Source organism: Scyliorhinus torazame, chromosome 4 (genome assembly GCF_047496885.1).
Source record: "Scyliorhinus torazame isolate Kashiwa2021f chromosome 4, sScyTor2.1, whole genome shotgun sequence".
NCBI lineage: Eukaryota > Metazoa > Chordata > Chondrichthyes > Carcharhiniformes > Scyliorhinidae > Scyliorhinus > Scyliorhinus torazame.
The window spans coordinates 104,674,517-104,700,917 of record NC_092710.1 but is presented as its reverse complement, the minus strand read 5'-3'; the positions used below and the strand labels follow the sequence as shown (position 1 = coordinate 104,700,917).

Below are 26,401 nucleotides of genomic sequence, written 5' to 3'. Positions count from 1 at the left end.
TACATGGGACAGCAATGTGATTGACTCTTAAATGCCCTCAGGGCCAGGCAATAAATACTGGCCCAGCCAGCGACCCCCATATCCCATGAACGAATAAAGAAGAAAAAAAACATTCTCTATAAAAAGAAGAAAAAAAACATTCTCTATAGACCATGTGTCTTACCTCTTTGTGCTTCATCCCTGTTGGACATTACCCTGTATGAAACTCTTACACAAATGTCATGAATTTGCAAAAACATACACGCTTTTTTTTTTGTTTGCTCTCAGAATTGCTCAGCAATATCAACACAGCGTGAAACAAGATCCATGGAAAAGTATTAGGAGAACGCCTCCGTGATTTGAAGCTCCCAGCAGGAAGCAGCATACATAAGGAGCTTAGCTTGGGTGATCACAGATGTGCAGTGCGTGAGTTCCTGAGCTGCAGTGTCTGCGCCAACGGCAATTCCCATTTGGAACGTTGGAATTCTGAATCACTCCTTATTCTCTGATGTGAAATAGCTACTTACAGATTTATCTGCAATCCAATTGCTCGTGCCCTATTTCATTGCGTATATAATGGCGGGAAATTAAACTATTAGGATTCCAATCATTAACACAACGGAAGATTGTTTTCTTTTTTGTAACTGTGAGACACTCGAGAAAATCCTTTAAATAAATGTACAAAGACATATTTTCATATCCAAGTTGTTATTTGACATTTTAATCACTCCTTTGGAATGGTAGGTGCACCATAATAAAATGATTAGAATATAGAACTTGTTCTCTCCTGAATGTTTCTAGTTCAACCTCAGAAAATCTTAACATAGAACATAGAACACAGAACATAGAACATAGAAGCGCAGTACAGGCCCTTCGGCCCTCGATGTTGCGCCAACCTGTGAAACCACTCTAAAGCCCATCTACACTATTTGCTTATCGTCCATATGTCTATCCAATGACCATTTGAATGCCCTCAGTGTTGGCGAGTCCACTACTGTTGCAGGCAGGGCATTCCATGCCCTTACTACTCTCTGAGTAAAGAACCTACCTCTGACATCTGTCTTATATCTATCTCGCCTCAATTTACAGCTATGTCCCCTCGTGCTAGACATCACCATCCGAGGAAAAAGGCTCTCACTGTCCACCCTATCCAATCCTCTGATCATCTTATATGCCTCAATTAAGTCACCTCTTAACCTTCTTCTCTCTAATGAAAACAGCCTCAAGTCCCTCAGCCTTTCCTCATAAGGTCTTCCCTCCATACCAGGCAACATTCTGGTAAATCTCCTTTGCCCCCTTTCCAATGCTTCCACATCCTTCCTATAATGCGGCGACCAGAATTGCACGCAATACTCCAATACATGATAAGGAAATTGTGGATTTTGGAAAATGGAGGTCACACTCACAATATTCAACATTACGAATGACCATCCTTAATGTTCTTACCTTGGCTTTGTCCCTCATTGACCCTTTGCCCAAGATGGACATTTTTGCGCCCGTTTCTTCCTGTAACCTCTTTAGTGAGTTACCTCGTGGTCCGAGCAATTTCCCCACAAAATTAAACTGTGGAAAGAAAAACAGTTTGATTCAAAGGCCTGTTTTCACACACTGACAGGTCTTTCCTTCAAAATCCAAAGACATTTAAGAAGCAGCTTACACCATCTACAAAACTAGTTATGTTCACTTTAATTTCTCTTCATTTGTTTGTGGGGTGTGGGAATCTCTGTAAAAAACAACATTTATTGCTCATCCCTAATTGTCCTGGAGAAGCCACCTTTTTGAAGCACTCCATATCGTGAAGTTACACCCACAGCATTGTTAGGGAGGGAGCTCTGATTGCCATTTATCATTTTACTGCTGTTTGTTTCCAATTTTCCATTACCCATCTCCAATCCCAATTGAGTGACTCTGAAGCAAGGCTACCTTTGGCACAGAGAACTAGGAGGGAGTCAGGCCCGCAGCCTCCCAAGGGGACAATGGGGCCAGGGGGATGATGAGGCCAGCAAGCTGGAAGGCCTGACTCTATTGGAACATCAACCCGGTTGTAAAGATGACTGTTAGGTCTTCAAATAATAATAATACTCTTTATTAGCGTCATGAGTAGGCTCAAATTAACACTGCAATGAAGTTACTTTGAAAATCCCCCAGTCGCCACACTCTGGCGCCTGTTTGGGTACACTGAGGGAGAATTCAGAATGTCCAATTCATCTAACAGCACGTCTTTCGGGACTTGTGGGAGGAAACGGTAGCACCCAGAGGAAACCCACTCAGACATGGTGAGAACGTGCAGATTCCGCACAGACAGTGACCCAAGTCGGGAATTAAACCCTCACACTGCGACCAATGTATGCCCTCCCATGCCCCATGCATTCTCCATACCAACTGTCCATCCGCCACTATATACAGAACCATTGAGACATTGGCAAGTCTTTCAAATGCTCACGAATCTCACACAATAAGGGAGGAGGCTTTGCAAATCTACTGCGAAGAAAAGTTGCTCAGCTTACAACAGCGATGGGCAACCTAGGCTGGTGAGTGGGTCACATGAGTGCCACCCCCCTTTCATCTCAGTGGGCCGCAAGATTGAAATCAGGGTGTTCACTAACCCTGACCCCATGAATAATGTTAGATATATTTAATAAACTCTGAATATTTTATAATTAGTTCGAGAAAATGCGTAAACATTCATATGTTAAATGGAACTGTCGTCCACTTCAAATGGTAAAAGCAGAAGAAATATTTACCTTTTCATTGGTCACTGAGCACAGCCTTCAAAGACAATGTTGTGCACAATCAGCATGCGCCTACCTCCACTTGCCCTTGCTTTAAATATCATTTGTGTATCATTCCAGTCATACCAGTAGGAAATAAACAACATGGACAGATATCAGTGGAATGTGGCAAACCCGCATGGGGGACCATCCAACAAAATGTCTCGTGGGCCACACTCAAAACCCAGAGACCGCATGTGCCCCCAAGGCCACAGGTTGCCCACCACTGGATTACAACTGCAAAAAAAGTCAATCAATCACAATCATTCGCAGTATCAATGACGCAAAGATATTATACACTCTACACCACTTAATTCCGTGTAAATAATCACACAAGGGTATTGGAAAACCTGAACTTTTAGGGTGGAGGGGGTCCGGATGCCATATTACGCTCCAACAAGTGTTGATTAGCATGAGGCTGGACTTCCAACTTCACGGAGGAGGAAGCCCAAATTGGCGGGCTGCTGGCCAATCTGATTGGTCGGCAGCTCTCCAATTCCTCGAAGGCACAGCGCTTCAGTGGAAGAGGCACTGCAGGGAGCTGGCTAGAACTCAGTCCTAGGACCTGGAGGACAAGTAAGAGGTAAGGGACTCAGGGTGGGGAAGGATGGGAAATGTCAGGAGGCAGAGGACCATGAGGAGGACAATCAGCTTCTTGGGGGATACGCCCGTGGTGGATGGGAGAGAGGGGTGCGGGAGGAAGGTCCAGAGGTCACAGAGACTTAAGGGGAGGGTGCCGCCAGTCAGAAGGTATCTAAAATTGAGGCTAAGCAGGAGAGGCCTTAATTTGGCGTGTTTCCCCTCTGAGGCGCTACCCACTCTGCCTAAAATCGCACGCAGTTTGGGGTGGGCTGGAACACAGAGGGAATTTCATCCATGCAATTTCCTGTTCTCCCCTGCCTCAAAAAGGTTCACTTGTGCACCTATCACCAGACCTGTGGAGCAGGTAGAACAGGTCCGTGTGTTGCTGAGTAATTTATGGACTGTTGACTTGTGGTAAAAAAATATATACTGATAGCAAGCAGTGAGCCTGGTTGGATTTCTTAGGTTTAGTTGCAAATAACCTTGATTCATTGCAAATGAGCATCTACCTGTGAATCACACCCATAACAGTTTTGGTCTTTGGATTCAGGTTTTCTTGATGTTCCTTAATTGTCAGCTCTTATTTTTTTTTTTAAATAGGACTACTTTTATATAGCGTTTTTCCACAAATGCAGAATGGCTCAAAACTCTTTGTAAATATCTAAGTACTTGAGTATTGCTGAAAAGGACACATATTATTGAAACTTTTGTCTTGCACTCTCAGAGCATTTCAGAAGGATACCAAGTGTAAAGGGAACAACAACTCATGCTGCATGAGAAGAGAATGCTGATTGACAAGAGGAGTCTGATTGGTAGAGGCGTTGCTATGGAGAATGCATCAGTTAACTGGTGACTGACAATTTACTGTTAAACTTTGTTTCAATTCAAACAAGGCAGGTTAACTCTGAATGATCAAGGCATTGCCCTGGGTACTTTTGAAGTGTGGTCCTTTCTGTAATATAAGAAACACAGCAGCTAAACTTCACTCAGCAAGATGTCACAAACAGCAACATCACAGTGACCAAATAGCCTGTTTTATTTATGTTTGTTGAAAAGACATAAACATAGAAACATAGAAAATTGGAGCAGGAGGAGACCATTCAGCCCTTCGGGCCTGTTCCGCCATTCATTATGGTCATGGCTGATCGTCCAATTCAATACCCTAATCTCACTTTCCCCCCACATCCTTTGACCCCCTTCACCTCAGGTGCTATATCTAACTGTAAATAAACTGTAAATAAATATTAGTCAGAACATCCCCTGCTATTCTTTAAAATAGTGTTATGGGCCATCGAAGTCCACCGGAGAGGACTTGGTATTGGATTTCATCTGCGAGACAGCACCTGTGACATAGCAGTACTCCCTCAGTACTGCACTGGAGAGCCCGTGGGGAAGGGGTTGAATTTCCGCTTTGGGGGTGGGAAACTGGAGTCGGGACTGATCATCAATGGAGGCCTTCTGGGTTGAACTGCAACACAAAAAGAGGACAGTCACACTGGCGGGGGTGTCCTGTAGATCCCAAACTGTAAGCAAATATGCAGGCAAATGTTGCATGGGAGACTGGTCAGGAAGGTAAGAGACCATGGGATCTAGGGCAATTTGGCAAATTGGATCCAAAATTGGCTAAATGGTAGGAGGCAGAGGGCGATGGTGGAAGGTTGTTTTTGTGACTGGAAGCCTGTGACCAGTGGTATACCGCACGGATCATTGCTGGATTCCTTGGAATTTAACACTGAAAAGTGTGAAGTGATGCATTTTGGGAGGACTAACAAGGCAAGGGAGCATACAATGAACGGTAGGACACTGGGAAATACAGAGGACCAACGTGACCTTGATGTGCATATCCATAGATCCCTGAAGGCAGCAGGACAGACAGGTAAGGTGGTTAAGGAGGTATTTGGGATATTCGCCTTTATTAGCCGAGGCATAGAATATAAGAGCAGGGAGATTATGATGGAGCTGTACAAAATGTTGGTAAGGCCACAGCTGGAGTAATGTGTGCAATTCTAGTCGCCACATTATAGGAAGGATATAATTGCACCAGAAATAGTGTAGAGGAGGTTCACCAGGATGCTGCCTGGGCTGGAGTGTCTCAGCTATCAAGAGAGACTGGGTAGACTGGGGTCGTTTTCCTTGGAGCTGAGAAGGCTGAGGGGGGACCTGACTGAGATGTATAAAATTATGAACGGCATTGACAGGTTGGACAGGAAGGAACTTTTCCCCTGAGCGGAGGGCTCAATAGCCAGGGGACGTAGATTTAAGGTAAGGGCAGAAGATTTATAGGAGATGCACCCAGGGTCTGGTGGAAATCTAGAACTCACTGCCTGAAAGGTAGGTGAAGGCAGAGACCATCATAACATTTAAGAAGTATTTAGACGAGCACTTGAAACGCCATAGCATACAAGGCAACGAGCCTAGTGCTAGAAAATGGGTTTAGAGTCAATAGGGGCATGATGGCCAGTACAGGCGCAATGGCCGAAGGGCCTCTTTTCATGCTGTACAAAACTCTCTGACTCTCCTTATGACTCTATGGTTAAGTACAGAAACAACAGGGAAGTAATAATGGGAGATTTCAGCCACCTGAATATTAACTAGGGTAGAATTAACGTGCAAGACACAGAAGGAGCTGAATGTGTAAAAGTATTCAGGAGACCAATGATGCGCAATCAATTACTCTCAAGACAAGGTGAGTCATAACTAATAGGCTTTAATCTGCGAGAACTATTCCCCAGCCGCTTTGATACAGAAAGTGAAAGCTGCTGAGACGACATTGGTTCTTATACTCCGCCTCTCAGGGCGGAGCTATGTACATCGGCCAATGGTTGACTCCTGGGTCTAGCCAATGGTCATCCACCTCTCAGGTACCACAATACCTGGTATTACCACAACCAACAAGAGAGGGGACAATTCTCGGCTTAGTTTTAGGGGGCTGGGAAGGTAGAAGTTTTAGTTGTGGAGTACTCTGGTGAAAGTGATCATTATTTACAAAGGTTGAGGGCAGTTATGACAAAGGCCAAAGAAATACCATGAATAAATGTTTTCAATTTTGGGAAGGCAAACTTTATTAAGCTGAGATTTTTTTTCGCCAAACTGAAGTAGAAAAGCCACTGAAGGTAAATAGGTGGCAGATCAGTGAGAGGCAAGAGATAATGAGAGTTCAGAGCAAGTTTGCTTCCTTAAAGCCAAAGAATGGGACTAAAACATCCAAACCCCTCAGGATGTCAAGAGGCTCAAATGAGAGGATAAAGAGAAAAAGCGAAGCTGACGACAGATACTGTGGGATCAATACACAGTGAACCTAGAGCAGACTAAAAAATATAGTTGCAAATTGAATACAGGAACTAAGGAGAGCAAAGAGAGGGCACAACAGGTATTGACAAGCAAAACCTAAGAAAAACAATGTGGCTGGATGTTGACGCCGGGGCAGGATTCGCGGGTTTCCACGACAGCAAACCTGGACCGATTCAGCGACTGCGGAGGGGCTGGCACCAGCGCCACGTGGACCACAATCGATTCCAATGAGAAACGGTGCCGGATTCACTGGGTCCGCAGTTGACACTTGGGAGGCTGACAAGCTGCAGCCGCACAGACACATTACAATCCCCACACACACTCATCCCAGCTACCAAGATAGCACTGGTTGCGTTGGAGCGCGCCCATACGGCTGACGGGTCAGCTGGGCTAGAGGGCACCTAGGGGGGTCACCCATACGACCCATGGCACTATGTTCACAGTGGGCAGTCTGTGGCGTGCACAGCTGCTTGGCTGCCTTGCAGGCTGCAGCAATAGTGTCCCATGCCCGCCCACCCCAAACCCCCACGCCACCTCCTGGCCACCCCCTGCTTTTCGCCCTGGCCTTGGCAGAAGCCCCCCAGCCAGTGGCACAACTGTCAGCAATATATGGCCCTGTTGGACCCTTTCCGTACCCACTCTCTCTCCCTCAGCAGCCTATTTCACGATGTTTAAAAGCACAAGCGAACCTCACCGTTGAGAATTCGGCCCATTGGAGGCGGAAAATCACGGAGGCCCCAGAGAATACTGGGTCAGGCCCACTAATGATATGCCAACAGCGTTTCCTGTATGTGTGTTCTGGAACGCATTGACCTCACTGTCAAGGCGATGGCGAATTGCGATTTGGCATGAAATTGGTGCCGCCGCGGTTTCGACGTTGGAACTGATTCTTCACCCAATCGCGTTTTCCGATTTCGGCGTCGGCCGACAGAGAATCTCACCCATGATGTTTCCAAATCTTTCAAGAGTAAGAGAATGACTGAAGAAAGAGTGGGGCCTATTTGGGATAATCGGAGTACGATATTGTGTTAACTGAGTAATTCATATTTGTTTTCACAAAAGAGATGAATGAGACTGGAATTGCAATGCAGGAAGAGGAAGGTGAAATACTTGATGGCGTCTAACATATTTGAAAGTGGATAAATCCCCAGGCCCGGATGAAGTGTATCCTAGATCGTTGCGGGAAGCAAGAGAAGAAATAGCCAAGGCTCTCACCATCATTTTCCAATCCTCTCTGGCCACAGGCGCGATGTGAGTGGACAAGAGGACGGCTTACATTGTAGTAGTGTTTATTCAAAGAGGAAGGACTAGACCAATCAGCCTAACCTTGATGGTGGGAACTAACTGGAAACATTCTGAGGGACAGCAAAATCTTTACTCAGACAGGGATTAGTTAAAGGCAGTTTTGACAATGAGGATCGTGCATGTTTGCATTTTAGCTTTAGATAAATGCTGCAAAAGTAGTTACAAAAGTTACCAAACTTGTTACAAAAGTAAAAGCCAATGGGAGCCAAGGTAAAGTGTATCCAAAATATGTTCAGACGCGGGAAACAAAGGATAATAATCAATGTTTTTATTGTGATTGGAAAACTGTTTCCGGTCGGGTTCCACAACGCTTTTTGCAAGATTCCAACCCTTTTGTGGTATATATCAATGATTTGGACTGGGCTACAGGGGGCATGATTAAGAAGTTTGCAGATATTACAAAGATTGGCCTTGTGGTTGGTAATAAAGAAGACAGGTGCAGTCTCCAGGAAGATATCAGTGGACTAGTCAGGTGAACGGAACTGTGGCAGATGGAATTGAATCCAGAGAAATGTGAAGTAACGTATTGGGGGAAGGCTAACAAAGCAGGGGATAGACAATAAATGGGAGGACATTGAGAAATGTAAAGGAACAGAGGGACCTAAGTTTGAGTTCCTGGATTCTACGAGAGAGCACCACGTTTATTGTCACGATGGTAATATCCTCCGTACAATCTGCCTGGTCTGTAGTGGGTAATAATGGGCAGCACAGTAGCACTATGGCTTCACAGCGCCCGGGTACCATGTTCGATTCCCACATGGGTCACTGTCTGTGCAGAGTCTGCACGTTCTCCCTGTGTCTGTGTGGGTTTCCTCCGGGTGCTCAGGTTTCCTTCCACAAGTCCTGAAAGGCGTGCTGTTAGGTAATTTGGACATTCTGAACTCTCCCTCTGTGACCCGAACAGGCGCCGGAATGTGGTAACTAGGTACTTTCACAGCAACTTCATTGCAATGTAAGCCTACTTGTGACAAGAGGGCATCAACCAAGCACAGCTCCTTATCATGTTTGTAGACAACGTTGAGATTGTAAGGCTGTAGCTTTAACTTCATGCATTGCAGCCATGCAGTGTGAAGAGTTTTGTTTTGGAAAGTTAGGAGTGGTTGATGATCAGTTTCAACACTTGCAGAATGACTATACATGAAGTCATGACATTTCTGACAGGTGAAGACTAGAGCGAGGTGTTCCATAGAATAGATCACAGAATTTACACTACAGAAGGTGGCCATTAGGCCCATCGAGTCTGCACCGGCCCTTGCAAAGAGCACCCCACTTAAGCCCACACCCCCTCCCTATCCCCGTAACCCAACCTAACCTTTCTGGACACTAAGGGCAATTTAGCACGGCCAATCCACCTAATCTGCACATCTATGGACTGCAGGAGGAAACAGCACCCGGAGGAAACCCACCCAGACACAGGGAGAACGTGCAGACTCTGCACAGACAGTGACACAAGCCGTAAATCGGACCTGGGACCCTGGAGCTGTGAAACAACAGTGCTAACCACTGTGCTACCATGCTGCCCCCTATCTTTCCAATCTGTGCATAACCAGTCTCAGTGTCAGTGATGGCCCTTGAAGCAAAGATTATTTGTCTGCCATTCTGGATGCAGACTGCACAAAGCCCGTGCTGGAAGGCTTATGTTGATATCAGTATGGGCACTCGAACTTCAAAGTATCGTAGCATCGGTGGGGCTGAGTACCTGTTTGAGTCTGCTGCAGATAATTGTGTGGTGATTCTGTCAGCACCATTCGCCGTCTTGGTGGTGAAGTTGACAAAGAGGTCCGGGGACCTCACTGTAATAAGGAATGAATATAGAAAGATAATTCATCACACCAAGTAAGCGGTGTAAAGTGTGTTAGTCCACAGGATAGCCACTTGTTGTATAGTTGTTGACTTGTAGGGATCTGGCTTCAAGCCATCGACTGTGACTAGGTGACCCATGTAGGGAACCCAAGTAGTTGACCCAGGGTTAAGTTTCAGCTGTATTGTCCTGATCCTGTCAAGGACGAGACAAAGACGTGTATCATGTTCTTGCAGAGTACGGCCCCAAACCAGGATGTCATCAACGATGATCTCCCAAGGTTGGTCTGCAAAAAGTTGCTCCATGCACCACTGGAAGACCTGACTACCGTGGAGATCCCATAGGGCACAGGAACAAAATGATATCTATCTGCCAGAGACATGAAGTGGTAGGTTCCGAGGGTTCCTCATCGATCAGGATATTACAGAACCACATTTCACATTGAGATTGCTGAATTCCTTCGCATTCGGCATGCCTACAATCACCTGTTTCACTGTCTTCAGAGCGGCGTGGTCTGAGCAGCATCTTGGTCAGCTGCACTGGGTCAGTATATTTCCTGACCGTACCATCCTTCTTTACTGCAGCCACCATTGTTGAAAGCCATTCCACTGCGGGGTCCACAGTGATATTATAATAATAATATTAATAATAATAATAATCTTTATTAGTGTCACAAATAGGCTTACATTAACACTGCAATGAAGTTACTGTGAAAAGCCCCTAGTCGCCACATTCCGGTACCTGTTCGGGTACGCAGAGGGAGAATTCAGAATGTCCAATTTACCTAACAGCACATCTTTCAGGATTTGTGGGAGGAAACCGGAGCACTCGGAGGAAACCCACGCAGACACGGGGAGAACGTGCAGACTCCGCACAGACAGTGACCCAGCCGGGAATCAAACCTGGGACCCTGGTCCTGTGAAGCAACAAGGCTAACCACTGTGCTACTGTGGTGGTATGTATTAGGGGTAGTATGGTACCTGTGAAGCCGAGAGGCTATTGGCAGACAGGCACTGGGTCCTGGTTGGATCTGCCGCCTGCTGGCTCCACCCAGCAAGGCGGAGTATAAGAGCCCGGGTTCTCCCAGCAGCCACATTCTGTAACTGAGCTGCTGTGGAACAAGTCTTGCTTAATAAAGCCTCGATTGACTTCATCACTTCTCGACTTGTGAGTAATTGTTGCGCTACAGCTACCGTGCTCTCAGCAGGCAGCTACTGCGAGAGAAAGATTCAACACTGCAAACAGCTAGAGAGTGGTCGGCCTGTGGAATTCATTACCACAGGAAGTAGTTGAGGCCATAACATTGCATGTTTTCAAGAAGCAGTTAGATATAGTACTTAGGGAGAAGGGATCAAAGGATATGGGGGGGGAAGCAGGATTAGGCTATTGAGTTGGATGATTAGCCATAAGCATAATGAACGGCGGAGCAGGCTCGAAGGGCCGAATGGCCTCCTCCTTCTCCTATTTTCTATGTTGCTATGTTCCTAAGCTCATTTAGGTGTAAGCTTGTATCTGTTAGATTTGTCAGCTACTGCAGCACTGAAGTAAATATGCCAGCCCGTCTCAAAGTTTGCCCAACTGTCCGCAATATTTTTATCGAGCATGAACAGGTCAATGCAGCAAAGTCCTTGTGCCATACTGTCAATTCCTGACACCATGTAGAAGTGCTGGGTTCCAGTAACTGTTGACCACGGACTTAGAACAACAATAGTTTGTTCACTAGTATGAGCAACTCTTACACGCTTTTACTCTGCCAGGCTCCGGGGAAAACTCCTGAGCTCTCATCACGTGACCCTTTAAGTAATTGTGTCATCACATCATCATGTGGTCACTCAGGCTACACCTTAGTCCTCCATTTTCTGAATTCTGAATTCCACAGTCTGGGTCAGCCATTTTGAGAATGATGAAAGTGGTTGACTGGGGGTGGCGGGGGAAGGTGCTGGAGGTTGTAGAGTGGCTAAGTGTGGTGAGACAGTTGGGGAGTTCCAGCATCAGGGGTACAGGCGTACAAAGATAAAATCAGCCATCTACCATTGGGAGGTGTGTTGCGGTCAGCTATCGGGCCTCACAGTATTCGGCAACGAGTGCAGTGGAAAAAAATTGCACTCATTAATTGAGGCCTTGCAGACAATTCCAGGGCTGGCAAGTCTCAGTCTTTGGCCCACAGCCGCCATTGCTATCTCAGAGTTCGCAACCCCAATTTCTCATCCCACGACTCCGCTGGGGTGTCCCGTCCCACAGTTTAGGAACACCCGAGATTGAAGGGAAACGGGATCAGGTTCGACAGCTCCAACGGAAGAGCCAGGACTGGCACAAGCATTGTGGGATCCTTCTGCACTGTGACTTCCCCGATTGTACGAATGTCATAGCTGTGAGCCAGAACTCGGTGGAGTGGGGAAACTGAACATTTATCTATGGGGCGATCGTGTTTCCATGTTCTCCATTGTTATACCAGCCTTTCTAACTCCGGGTTCACTTCATCCGCTGTCTGGAATATTGTGAGGATCTAACAAGTTAGGAGTGTTATGGGCAAGGGTTTAGAGAACCCCAAAGTGTATCATGGAGTTCACCTGACCCACAACTTTTAATAGATTGTGGTATGGGGAGCACACAGCCCACCCTACAGGTGTGGTACAGCAGAAATGTAAAAGTATTTTTTAAAGCAAAACAATGTTTATTCTATGAACTAGGTTAACCTTTTTAAAACATAGAGTGAACATCTTAGCAACCACCAATTCAAATATAACCGCCAAAGAATACAACACTAAGTAATCCTTAAGCTGTCCTTTTACCATCCATCAGACGTTAAAAAAAACTTTAAACAGAAGCACATCAGGTTAAATCTAACTACTGAGAGCAGTTATTAGTTTTAAATCTCCAAAGGATCAATTTCAGTCTTTAGATTACAGAGAGCGAGACTCATACACCTTCTGGGTGACTGCAGCTATCCAGCTCTGAAAACGAAACTAAAACACACCCTGCAGCAAACAGCCTAAAACAAAAGTAAAAAGCTGACTGACAGCCCAGCTCCACCCACTCTGACATCACTGCAGTAATAAACACCCATTTCTTAAAGGTACTCTCACATGACGGGAGTATTATTGATGGACCGGATATGTTCCCAGTCATGCCATAAGCAGAAAATAGACCATCACGAACTAATAATTGGTCCCCACGGACACACCGCAAAATTGCAACAACATCCTCACTGAAATCAATTCTGCACATTCACTGCGCTGCTGAAGAAAAGGTTGTTTTCCTGAATAGAAAGACAAATTAGTCTCTCTCCTTTTAGTCACTGTTGTCACCCGGTGTATTGTTGTAGCTGTGTGTATCTGTTTGTTTAAGCATTTATTTAACAAAATATCTAACATGTCAGACCTTGCTGCAACACGCTCTTTTCTGGTATACCCATTAGTTAGAGATTTTACTGCTGCTGTCAGCTGAAGATTTTTCTGTGCTGGAAGTATGAGCTGCTAATGGTGTGGTGAGGCCAGGGACATCTGGGACTTCGGTCGTGGGGAAGATTTTATGGTGGCTTTGGTAACCACAGACGAGAATGAGACGAGTGGATAACAGAAACTAGTTTAATTACAAAGTTTAAAGCGTGTGCAATACTCTCCAGATCCCAGCCGGGTCTGAGGTGGCGGTACTGAAAACTAGCTTGTTTTTATATATATATATATACATATATATTTTTGAAATGTTTCCAATTAAGGGACAATTTAGCATGGCCAGTTCACCTACCCTGCACATCTTTGGGTTGTGGGGGTGCGCCCCACGCAGACACGGGGAGAATGTGCAAACTCCACAAGGACAGTGGCCCAGGACTGGGATCGAACCCGGGTCCTCAGCGGCGAGTCAGCAGTGCTAACCACTGTGCCACCATGCCACCTGGCCGTCCTTTATATTACATATTATTACAATGTTCAAGGGCTCCCCGCCCCTCAGCGGGGGAGTTTATGCTCTACAAGACTTGGGGCAGCACGGTAGCATTGTGGATAGCACAACTGCTTCACAGCTCCAGGGTCCCAGGTTCGATTCCGGTTTGGGTCACTGTCTGTGCGGAGTCTGCATATCCTCCCCGTGTGTGCGTGGGTTTTCTCCGGGTGCTCCGGTTTCCTCCCACAGTCCAAAGATGTGCAGGTTAGGTGGATTGGCCATGTTAAATTGCCCTTCGTGTCTAAAATTGCCCTTAGTGTTGGGTGGGGTTACTGGGTTATGGGGGATAGGGTGGAGTTGTTGACCTTGGGTAGGGTGCTCTTTCCAAGAGCTGGTGCAGACTCGATGGGCCGAATGGCCTCCTTCTGCACTGTAAATTCTGTGATAATCTGTGAAGACTCACGGGAAGGCTAATTGCTTCTACCTCGTGGGTCTCATGTGGGATATAACAGTGGCACTTTATATTGAACATAGAACATACAGTGCAGAAGGAGGCCATTCGGTCCATCGAGTCTGCAACGACCCACTTAAGCCCTCACTTCCACCCTATCCCCGTAACCCAATAACCCCTCCTAACCTTTTTGGTCACTAAGGGCAATTTATCATGGCCAATCCACCTAACCTGCACGTCTTTGGACTGTGGGAGGAAACCGGAGCACCCGGAGGAAACCCACGCAGACACGGGGAGAACGTGTAGACTCCGCACAGACAGTGACCCAGCGGGGAATCGAACCTGGGACCCTGGTGCTGTGAAGCCACAGTGCTATCCACTTGTGCTACAGTGCTGCCTTGAGTGGGGCCTTGCAAACCCATCTCAAACGGCTCAACTTTCTTTGAAAACTATGGCCAGTTCCTCTTTCTCAACGGCAAATCAAATCACCAGTTGTTTTTGGGGAGGCAGCATTTAGAATCTTGATTCACCCTCAAGCCTCTTGTGACGGACACCAGGAACATTCTGATGTCCTTGGAATCTAACATGGTTAAGGTACAACTGACAGGAAGTATAGTGCGTGATGTATCTCCCTCACTGACAGGTCATCAGAATGTGCCTGACCATTTGTTTAATAAATTAGACAGGTGAGGTGATCAAAGTGAAACCCTGTTGCCACTCCCGGTAAACTTAAGTTTGTCAGAAAATCTACTGCCTGTATTCTAACTCCCACGAAGTCTTGTTCACGCTTCACCCCTCTTCCCATCCAGAACTATCGCTAACTCTGTGATATTCAACTCACTTGTACCATCAATAAGACGCTCACTCCAACTCTGCCACCATCCCACTTACCCGCCCACACTGTTGTCAACAGACACTGAGGATGAAGAAATAATGACGGGGTATGTAAAAGTTAAATCCGTTTGGCTGAATACTTTTTGTAAGGAGTGGTGGTGATGGCAGGACTCCCGTTTGTAGGTGGATTAATGTAGGTGCATAATTCTTAATGATTGATGGCCTGGCCTTGGAACGCAGCTGCCACTTACTCAGCTCAGTGAGAGCAGCCGACATGGAATCACTGGAGTAATCGGAAAGATGGAAAGAATGTGCACAGACATGCACTCCGAACCACACACACACTCATTGACATGGAGGCACATAGGAAGACATTAGGAAAAAGGAGGTAGATTTGAAGGGGCATCTTGAACAAAATGAAAATAAATAATAGCAGGGTAGGCCTTGAGGCCCCCCGAGCCTGCTCTGCTTTTCAATTAGATCATGGCTAATCTGATTGTGGCCTTAACTCCACTTTCCTGCCTGTCTCTACCACACCCCCCCCCACCCGCCCCCACGGCCACTCATAACCCTCGACTCCTGTGACATTATACAAATAAACAGCATGTGAAGAGTTAATGTTATGCTAAACCTAGCCACTAGAGGGAGCTAAGGGACAGTACTATAAATTGCACTGGCTCTTGGGCTTGGGGGAGGAGATTAGATCTGGAGCTGAAGAGGAGAAGATTCATCGTGTATTTCAGAGTTAGTTAAGATATAATTGTGTTGATAGACAGAGATAGTGTTCGTGAGTGTGGTTTAATTCTTATGTTTGCTGTTCAGAATAAGTGTCGTACTCAAATTTTGTAGTGTTAATAAAATTAATTTAGTTCTTCAAAAGAGCTTTGTGTGTCTTTGTGATCACTACGCCTTCCATCCTGGAAACCCCTCAAAGATCACCACAACTCCCTTGTTGATCAAAAATCGAACACAGCCTTGAATATATTCGATATCCCAGCTGTAGCCACCTAAAATGGCTGATTCCCGATTAATTTGGCCAAAACCCGATGTAAAATGGCTAACCGAAGAGGCTGATGGGAAAAGCAGCCAATAGGGCACAAACAGACAGCTGCAGACAGAACAGCGTATTCTGCTCTGCGGAAGTCGGCCCAGATCAATACCTGCGACCATTCGCAGCACATCAACCCAGACATCTGCAGTTTAATCGGCTATCCCCGGGAACAATTGCAACATATTAGCAATTGAATGCCGATCCAGACCTCTCGGCACCAGCAGTGGCCGAGACAAAGAAAGGTGAACGACCACCCCCCGATCAAGGAATCGCCCCATTATTGGAGCATATCGAACCCAGTGAGTGGGAACAAGTCCAATCACTTGGGACCAGAGTCAAGGTCCGCCCCGAGAGGCGGGAAGCCCCCGGGAACCATAAAGATAGGGGCCAAGTTCAGATCGACCCTTCTCTCCCTTCCTCTCCTGCTCGCAACCTTCGCAAGAACCATCGACCAGAAACCGTAAGTTTGACTCCAGCGATCGCTACCCGATAGAGACTCCTAGCCATCGACCTGTATCAGCCTTTGAATCCCGCAGGCCAGACCCAATTCGATAAGCAATTCGTTTCCCTGACCTGGTGGGCCATTCCCAAAAGTTAAGTATTGGCCAGTAGTGGTAGGTTGTGATATAGAAAGTAGGATTATTGTATAAGTATTTATTGCTGTATATAATAAATGACCGTTGATTTTACTCTTACTAAGCGGTGTGCTGACTTATTAATCATAACTTGAGCTTGAACCACGTGGCGGTATCAGAAAGATACCTGGCGACTCGTGAGCAAAGGTGACAGAATTAGAGCTAATAAACTAAGGCTAATAAGAGCAACACAGCCTCCACTGTTTCCTGGGGAAGGGAATTCCAAACACTAACGACTCTCTCAGAGAAGTAATTTCTCCTCATCACGGTTTTAAATGGCTGGCAACTTGTAAACTGCTCGTTAAACTGCGTCCCTTAGTTCTAGATTCCCCCCTCCCCACTGTTGTGTTCTATGGCTCCCCTGATCATGACGACACGCATAGAACATGAACGTATGGTTGTTAGAAGTATTTATTCTTGACACGTAGAAAGGTTTTTTAAAAATTTAAAGTAACCAATTATTTTTTTCCAATTAAGCGGCAATTTAGCGTGGCCAATCCACCGAACCTGCACATCATTGGGTTGTGGGGGTGGGGCCCATGCAGACACGGGGTCCTCAGCGTCATAGGCAGCAGTGCTAACCACTGCACCACCATGCTGCCCCTGACACGTAGAAAGGTAACCAGCAATTCTATGTACACACAATCATGTCCAATTTACCATGGAGGTAAGGTGAGATGCGACTGTCTCATTGTCCGTCCTGCTACCAAGTGCCTTCTTCTCTTCCGTCCCCCTACTGGTTCCACCTACTGGTAGGAGGTCATGACTGTCACTACATGTATTGATCATTAGTTATATACATTGGTACTGTAATATACAGTCATATACATTGGTACAACTATGTACAGTTATATACAGATATACATATGTGCATATCACCACATCCATGACAGGAAACATCCTCTCAGCATCCACACTGTCAAGCTCCCTCAGAATGTTATATGTGTCAATACAATCACCTCTCATTTTTCTAAATTCCAATCAGCATAGGCCCAACCTGCTCAACCTTTCCTCCTAAGGCAATCCCCTCCATCCCAGCAATCAGAGCAGTGAACGATCACTAAGTTGCTTCCAATATAAGTATGTGCCTCCCTCAGTGAGGTGACCCAAACTGTACACAGCACTCCATTGATTATAAATACAGATTATAAATAGTTGAGGCTCCAGCACTGATCCAGATGACAATCCAACCTAAAAATGATCCATTTATCCTGACTCTGTTTCCTGTAGTTGACCAATCCTTTATCCGCACTAATCAATCACACCCAATATAATAAGTTCTCATCTTGTCTTGTAACCTTACCTGTGGCATCTTTATTGAATATCTTTTGGGAATCAAAATACTCGACGTGTGCTGGTCCCCATTTATCCATCCTGCGTGTTAAATCCTCAAAGAACTCTTATAAATGTGAGAAATCCGATTTCCCTTTCAGAAAACCGTGTTGGCTCTGCCAGATCTCATTGCAATTTTCTAAATTTCCTGTTAATATTCTTTAATAACATTTTTTCAACGACAGTCTTTCGGCTAAATGGTCTCAGGTTTCCTGCTATCTGTATCCCTCCTTTGTTGAATAAAAGGTGTTACGCGATAAAAACAGAAAATGGTACATGAACTCAGCAGGTCTGGCAGCATCTGTGCAGAAACGTCACATGGACTTGAAACGTTAACTCTGGGCACGATCTACCAACCACAATGACCCCAAAAAGCAGCGCTGCTAAATGCCGGGAGGCCCTGCTCCCGGGATTTACCCGGCTCGCCACGCTTCAGGAAATCTAATGCGATGTGAAGACTGCCTATTGTGGGCCGGGTCACTTTTTTGGCAAATAGACATATTAGAGCAAGTCACCTAGTCTCACTGCAATATGCAGTTCCCCGAGATAACAAAGGCATCCGGATATATCCCCTGTGCCTTGGATTCCTCGGGCAGGTGCCGTTCAGTGCTGGTCCCCAAATCGGGACCAGATGGAACGGCACTAGTGGTGTTCTCTCAGGAGATTCGGGGCCCCCAGGCGCTGACCATTTGGGCAGGGTGGCACTCTGGAACTTCTGGTACCTTGGCAGTGCCAGCTGGGTGCCAGCCTGGTACTGTCAAGGTGACCAGGTGGCACTTTCAGCTGGAAGGAGCACTGCCAGGGTGTCAGGCTGGAAGTGCCAAGGTGCCCTGGGTGCCCTGTGCAGGTTAGGTGAGGTGTGTGTGTGTGGGAGGGGGGGCGGGAGGACTCGATCCAGCAGAGGGCAGCAGAGTGGAGCTGCTGATTGGCTGTTGCGGGAGAAATTTGCATACATCTGTGTGCTCACCCTAACTTGAAGGTGTTCCTGAGCAAGAGACCCTAGCTGTTCAAGTGAAGCCAAGCATCCAGCAGAGGGCAGTAGAGCGGAGCTGCTGATTGGCTGTTACGGGGTAAATTTGCATACGTCCATGTGCTCATCCTAACTTGAAAGTGGTTTGTGGAGAAGCTATTGTCAAGTGACACTTGAAGGGGAGTGAATAACAGGTAAGCTCTTTTTTTCTTTTTTTATCTGGAGGGGATGTCAGGGAAGGTAGTGCAATGTTTCTCCTGCAGAATGTTGGAGGTGAGGGAAACCGTCAGTGTCCCTGCTGATTTCATCTGTGGGAAGTGCACCCATCTCCAGCTCCTCAGAAACCGGGTTAGGGAGCTGGAGCAACTTCGGATCATTCGGGAGGCAGAGGTGGTCATACATAGAGGCTTCAGGGATGTAGTTACTCCGAAGAATAAAGATAGATGGCTGATGGTGAGAGGGGCTGGGAGGAGGCAGTCAGTACAGGGATCCCTTGTGGTCGTTTCCCTTAGTAACAAGTATACCGTTTTGAATACGTTGGGGGGGGGGGGGACTTACCAGGGGTAAGCCATGGGGTGCAGGTCTCTGGCACAGAGTCTGTCCCTGTTGCTCAGAAGGGAAGGGGGGAGAGGAGTAGAGCATTAGTCATTGGAGACTCCATAGTTAGGGAGATAGGAGATTCTGTGGGAACGAGAGAGACTCGCGTTGGTGTGTTGCCTCCCAGGTGCCAGGGTGCGTGATGTCTTGGATCGTGTTTTCGGGATCCTTAAGGGGGAGGGGGACCAGCCCCAAGTCGTGATCCACATAGGTACCAACGACACAGGTAGGGATAGGGATGTAAGGCAGGAATTCAGGGATCTGGGGTGGAAACTTAGATCTAGGACAAACAGAGTTATTATCCGTGCCACGTGATAGCGAGATGAGGAATAGGGAGAGAGAGGAGTTGAACACTTGGCTACAGGGATGGTGCAGGAGGGAGGGTTTCAGATTTCTGGATAATCGGGGCTCATTCTGGGGTCGGTGGGACCTCTACAAACGGGATGGTCTACACCTGGACCAGAGGGGTACCAATATCCTGGGGGGGAAATTTGCTAATGCTCTTCGGGAGGGTTTAAACTAGTTCAGCAGGGGCTTGGGAACCTGAAATGTAGCTCCAGTATACAGGAGGTTGAGAGTAGTGAGGTCATGAGTAAGGTTTCAAAGTTGCAGGAGTGTACCGGCAGGCAGGAAGGTGGTTTACAGTGTGTCTTCTTCAATGCCAGGAGCATCCGGAATAAGGTGGGTGAACTTGCGGCATGGGTTGGTACCTGGGACTTCGATGTTTTGGCCATTTCGGAGACATGGATAGAGCAGGGACAGGAATGGTTGTTGCAGGTGCCGGCCGGGGTTTTGATATTTCAGTAAGCTCAGGGAATGTGGTAAAAGAGGGGGAGGGGTGGCATTGTTAGTCAAGGGCAGTATTACGGTGGCAGAAAGGACGTTTGATGAGGGCTCGTCTACTGAGGTAGTATGGGCTGAGGTTAGAAACAGGGAAGGAGAGGTCACCCTGTTAGGGGTTTTCTATAGGCCTCCGAAAAGTTCCAGAGATGTAGAGGAAAGGATTGCAAAGATGATTCTGGATAGGAGTGAAAGCAATAGGGTAGTTGTTATGGGGGACTTTAACTTTCCAAATATTGACTGGAAACGCTATAGTTCGAGTACTTTAGATGGGTCTGTTTTTGTCCAATGTCTGCAGGAGGGTTTCCTGACAAAGTATGTAGATAGGCCAATGAGAGGCGAGGCCATATTGAAGTTGGTACTGGGTAATGAACCAGGACAGGTATTAGATTTGGAGGTAGGTGAGCACTTTGGTGATAGTGACCACAATTCGATTACGTTTACTTTAGTGATGTAAAGGGAAAGGTATATACCGCAGGGCAAGAGTTATATCTGGGGGAAAGGCAATTATGATGCGATGAGGCATGACTTAGGATGCATCGGATGGAGAGGATAACTGCAGGGGATGGGCACAATGGAAACGTGGAGCTTGTTCAAGGAACAGCTATTGCGTGTCCTTGATAAATATGTACCTGTCAGGCAGGGAGGAAGTGGTCGAGCAAGGGAACCGTGGTTTACTAAAGCAGTCACAACACTTGTCAAGAGGAAGAAGGAGGCTTATGTAAAGATGAGACATGAAGGTTCAGTTAGGGCGCTCGAGAGTTACAAGTTAGCTAGGAAGGACCTAAAGAGAGAGCTAAGAAGAGCCAGGAGGGGACATGAGAAGTCTTTGGCAGGTAGGATCAAGGATAACCCTAAAGCTTTCTATAGATATGTCAGGAATAAACAAATGACTAGGGTAAGAGTAGGGCCAGTCAAGGACAGTAGTGGGAAGTTGTGCTTGGAGTCCGAGGAGATAGGAAAGGTGCTAAATAAATATTTTTCATCAGTATTCACACAGGAAAAAGACAATGTTGTCGAGGAGAATACGGAGATTCAGGCTACTAGACTAGAAGGGCTTGAGGTTCATAAGGAAGAGGTGTTAGCAATTCTGGAAAGTGTGAAAATAGATATGTCCCCTGGGCCAGATGGGATTTATCCTAGGATTCTCTGGGAAGCTAGGGAGGAGATTGCTGAGCCTTTGCCTTTGATCTTTAAGTCATTTTTGTCTACAGGAATAGTGCCAGAAGACTGGAGGATAGCAAATGTTGTCCCCTTGGTCAAGAAGGGGAGTAGAGACGACCTCGCTAACTATAGACCAGTGAGCCTTACTTCTGTTGTGGGCAAAATATTGGAAAGGTTTATAAGAGATAGGATGTATAATCATCTGGAAAGGAATAATTTGATTAGAGATAGTCAACACGGTTTTGTGAAGGGTAGGTCGTGCCTCACAAACCTTATGGAGTTCTTTGAGAAGGTGACCAAACAGGTGGATGAGGGTAAAGCAGTTGATGTGGTGTATATGGATTTCAGTAAAGCGTTTGATAAGGTTCTCCACGGTAGGCTACTGCAGAGAATACAGAGGCATGGGATTCAGGGTGATTTAGCAGTTTGGATCAGAAATTGGCTAGCTGGAAGAAGACAAAGGGTGGTCGTTGATGGGAAATGTTCAGACTGGAGTCCAGTTACTAGTGATGTACCACAAGGATCTGTTTTGGGGCCACTGCTGTTTATCATTTTTATAAATGACCTGGAGGAGAGCGCAGAAGGATGGGCGAGTAAATTTGCAGATGACATTAAAGTTGGTGGAGTTGTGGACAGTTCGGAAGGATGTTAAAAGTTACAGAGGGACATAGATAAGCTGCAGCGCTGGGCTGAGAGGTGGCAAATGGAGTTTAATGCAGAAAAGTGTGAGGTGATTCATTTTGGAAGGAATAACAGGAAGACAGAGTACTGGGCTAATGGTAAGATTCTTGGCAGTGTGGATGAGCAGAGAGATCTCGGTGTCCATGTACATAGATCCCTGAAAGTTGCCACCCAGGTTGAGAGGGTTGTTAAGAAGGCGTATGGTGTGTTAGCTTTTATTGGTAGAGGGATTGAGTTTCGGAGCCATGAGGTCATGTTGAAGCTGTACAAAACTCTGGTGCGGCCACATTTGGAGTCTTGCGTGCAATTCTGGTCGCCGCATTATAGGAAGGATGTGGAAGCATTGGAAAGGGTGCAGAGGAGATTTACCAGAATGTTGCCTGGTATGGAGGGAAGATCTTATGAGGAAAGGCTGAGGGACTTGAGGCTGTTTTCGTTGGAGAGAAGAAGGTTAAGAGGTGACTTAATTGAGGCATACAAGATGATCAGAGGATTGGATAGGGTGGACAGTGAGAGCCTTTTTCCTCGGATGGTGATGTCTAGCACGAGGGGACATAGCTGTAAATTGAGGCGAGATAGATATAAGACAGATGTCAGAGGTAGGTTCTTTACTCAGAGAGTAGTAAGGGCATGGAATGCCCTGCCTGCAACAATAGTGGACTCGCCAACACTAAGGGCACTCAAATGGTCATTGGATAGACATATGGACGATAAGGGAATAGTGTAGATGGGCTTTAGAGTGGTTTCACAGGTCGGCGCAACATCGAGGCCCGAAGGGCCTGTACTGCGCTGTAATGTTCTATGTTCTATGTTCTATGTTCTTATTGGTGATTTGGGGCTTTGGGAGGTTCGGGTCGCATCCAGGTTTCATGAGATCAGGATGCCATTTTTCAGCGAGCGGGGCTCCTCAGTGAAGGAAACGGCACTAAGTGTGGGAGTGCAGAGATTTTGGAATGTTGTTAGGTTGAGGAGATTACAGGCATGGGGTGGAGTGAGACCATTGAAGGATTTGAACGGAAAAAAAATAGAAAATTAAATCACATTTATATAAATGCTTTCCATGATCTCTGGATGTCTCAAAACATTTACAATGAAGCGCTTTTTGAAGTGTCGTCATTGTTGTAATGTGGGAGACGTGGCAGCCAATCTGTGCACAGCAAGACCCCAGGAGAAAGCAATGAAATAGAGACTAATTTTTTTAAAATTTAGAGTACCCAATTCATTTTTTTTCTTCAATTAAGGGGCAATTTAGCGTGGCCAATCCTCCTGCCCTGTACATCTTTTTGTTGTGGAGACCCACGCAGACACAGGAAGAACGTGCAGACTCCACACGGACAGTGACCTGGGGATGGGATCGAACCCGGGTCCTCAGTGCCGTGAGGCAGCAGTGCTAACCACTGCACCATCGTGCTGCCCAAAATAAAGATTAAATAACTAGTTTGAAAAAAAATATTGATTGAGGGATAAATATTGGCCAGGACACCGAGCATAACTGCCCTGTGTTTTTCAGGATAATACCACTGGATCTTTTACACTCACATGAGAGGGCAGAAGGTACTTGGTTTAGTTTTGTATCTCATTTGAAGGACAGCACTTTCAACAGGAATGGGAGAGTCAGCATTAATTTCTGTGCTCTGGTCCTGGAATGGGACCAGAACATGGAAGTGTGTGGCTCAGAGGTGAGAATGCCATAGCTGGCACACAGATTGAGTTGTTGATGGACTGAGAGTTAATGTGGATTAGTAAACGCAGAGTGAACAGGATTGCTGTGTGTCTGGAGGCGGACTGAAGAGTTTTTGTGAGCTTAAAGTTGTGGAGGGAAGCCGGCCAGAAAAAGCTCTTTACCTCCAAATTAGGTAATAGTGGGAGCTGAGGAGGTGGTTGTTTTGTTTTTTCATCTGTTGAAATGTTGGGATACTCGTGCGGGCTCACCCAAATATGGCAACAGAGCATTTACAATCTGATTCATTATCATTTCTATAATGGTTATTATGGAAATTGTGTCCAATAAAGCGTAAATGTGCTGATAACAAACGATAAGTATCTTGGGAAAATGATCATGTGCCCATCCAATTAATGCAACAGGGAAAATCCACAATCAACAGAATGGTTGCATTGGAGGACTTGCATTTTGATAGCGCCTTTCATGTCCTTTGGGCATCCCAAAGTGCTTTCCACCCAATTTAGTTATTTTGAAATGTGCTAATGTTGTAACATCCATAAACACCAATTTGATTCAGGCCACTCCAGGGACTTGAGCAAAAAGCTACATTGGCAGTCCAGCATAGCACCTAGGGAGTGCTGCAGACTCAAAGCTGCCGTCTTTAGGATATTATAATTAAAAGAAAACAGGTGGCATAAAAGAATCTAAATTAATCCCAATATTTTAAAGATGAGTAGGGGATGTTCTCACTGATGTCCTGTGCCAATATTTCTTCTCAACCTACATCCCTAGAACAGGTTGTGTGGTTATTATCTCACTGGTTGTGTGTGTTTGTTGAATGTAAAGTGGTTGCCATGTTTCCTTACCTCAGCATTTCCAAAACTGGGTTCCACGGATCCCTGGGGTTCCTTAGAACACATCCAGGGATTCTGCAGGAGGTCGGCCATTTTAAATTTGAAGAAACACTATCCGCCCAGCTTGTCCAATCGAACAAGATTTTCATCGAGTGTTGGCCACTGAGAGGTGCACTAGTCAGCCAATGAGAATTCAGCCTCTGATTGGACAAGCTGGCAATAGTGGCAAAGGCAATATTGAAAGTCACAGCGAGAGTAAAGGCGACCAGATGCCGGAGTGGGTGGCAGCGCAAGGTAGACCGCAGCCATGGGGCAGGAGAGGCCAGGATAACAGAGACTGGCACAAGAGCAAGGGGGGGGTGGGATAGGAGAGACCAGGGCGGGAGGTGAGGCCGACTCAGAGACCGGGCAGGAGGGAAGGTTGACTTGGAGGAATGGAAAGAGAGATGTGAGTGTATATATATCTGTTTTGTGTGTGTCAGACAAAGAGAGAGGCATGGGTGAAACCTTAAGGTATAGGTGCAGAAGTAGGCCATTTGGCCCATGGAGTCTCTCTGCCATTCAATGAGATTATCATTGATTTGATATAATAATCCTCAACGTCACTTTCCTACTTTACCTTCATAACCCTTGATCCCCTTTCTGATTAAAAATCTGTCCATCTAAGAAGATAGCCAAGATGTGGAGATGCCGGCGTTGAACTAGGGTGAGCACAGTTAAAAAGTCTTACAACACCAGACTAAAGTCCAACAAGTTTCTTTCGAACCACTAGCTTTCAGAGCACAGCTCCTTCCTCAGGTGAATTTGGTGGATTAGCCATGCTAAATTGCCCCTTAGTGTTCAAAAAAGATGTGTAGGTTAGGTTAAGGCGTTGCTGGGATATGGTGGGGAAGTGGGCTTGGGTGGAATGCTCTTTCAGGGGGTGTATGCAGACGCGATGGGCAGAATGGCCTCCTTCTGCACAGTAGGGATTCTATGATTCTCTGAAATCACCACCAATCAGCTCTCAAAGGGGAGAGCAGCTCATGGTCCTCTGGGACTGTGGTGAGATTTACATTTACATCAATTTTACATTATACAGCACTCATCACTTACCCAGCAATGTAACCTTGAACATTACTGTGCAACCATTTATTTTAGATATTTGTCATCAACAACATGTTGCACACAAAAGGGTTTCATTTCATGTGAAAATGTTGTTAACAATAAGTTGGGATCCTTGACAAATGACCATAGACAGCTCCTAATTTAAACATCCGTTCCTCTTAAAGTTCCCCGAATGAAAATATTTGATTCATTTGTTCTACATCTTCCATTAACTGTAACCCCTCTGCCTTATCTACAATAGCATCTGCCCTTCAAGATTAGCTAAAAAGGAGCTTTGGAAAAAAACTCTGCAGTGTATTTGGGTGGGGGGGGGGGGGGGGGGGTAGAGTTCCAAATTTGCACTACATTTTGTGTGAAGAAGTGTTTCCTGCCATCACTCTTGGACAGCCTGGTTCTAATTTTAAGGTTATGAACCCCTTGTATAATAGAGGCATAAAGCAGCGTCCACATTGTTGCTGAAAAGGCTTATGCCATGTTATTATCATGGGGCATGAAGGTGGGATGGATGCCAAGAACTACCTCAGACTGGACAAGTGCTGAACCTATGCCGTTGATGCTCTAGCCATCTAACCCACTGAACTAACAATGGTGGCATGGTAGCACAGTGGTTA

At 46.1% G+C, this 26,401-nt stretch overlaps 1 protein-coding gene and 1 long non-coding RNA gene across 9 annotated transcripts in view; one reads left to right on the top strand and one right to left on the bottom strand.

The window, feature by feature from the left end:
• The window catches only part of LOC140410368 (uncharacterized), a 295,275-nt gene extending 294,597 nt beyond the window's left edge, over nucleotides 1–678 (top strand). Inside the window, exon 3 of the long non-coding RNA XR_011940632.1 lies at nucleotides 268–678. This is a non-coding gene — a long non-coding RNA (uncharacterized lncRNA). The remainder of the gene's footprint in view (nucleotides 1–267) is intronic.
• LOC140410367 (KH domain-containing, RNA-binding, signal transduction-associated protein 2-like) overlaps nucleotides 1–26,401 on the bottom strand; it is an 824,701-nt gene that overhangs the window by 498,794 nt on the left and 299,506 nt on the right. For all 8 annotated transcript variants that reach the window (XR_011940630.1, XR_011940629.1, XR_011940628.1 and 5 more), the window contains exon 3: nucleotides 1,426–1,542. Coding sequence is in view for 4 of the 8 variants with exons in the window: in XM_072498401.1 (XP_072354502.1) it covers nucleotides 1,426–1,542 (117 nt within the window). In the remaining 4 variants the exon portion in view is untranslated. The remainder of the gene's footprint in view (nucleotides 1–1,425; nucleotides 1,543–26,401) is intronic.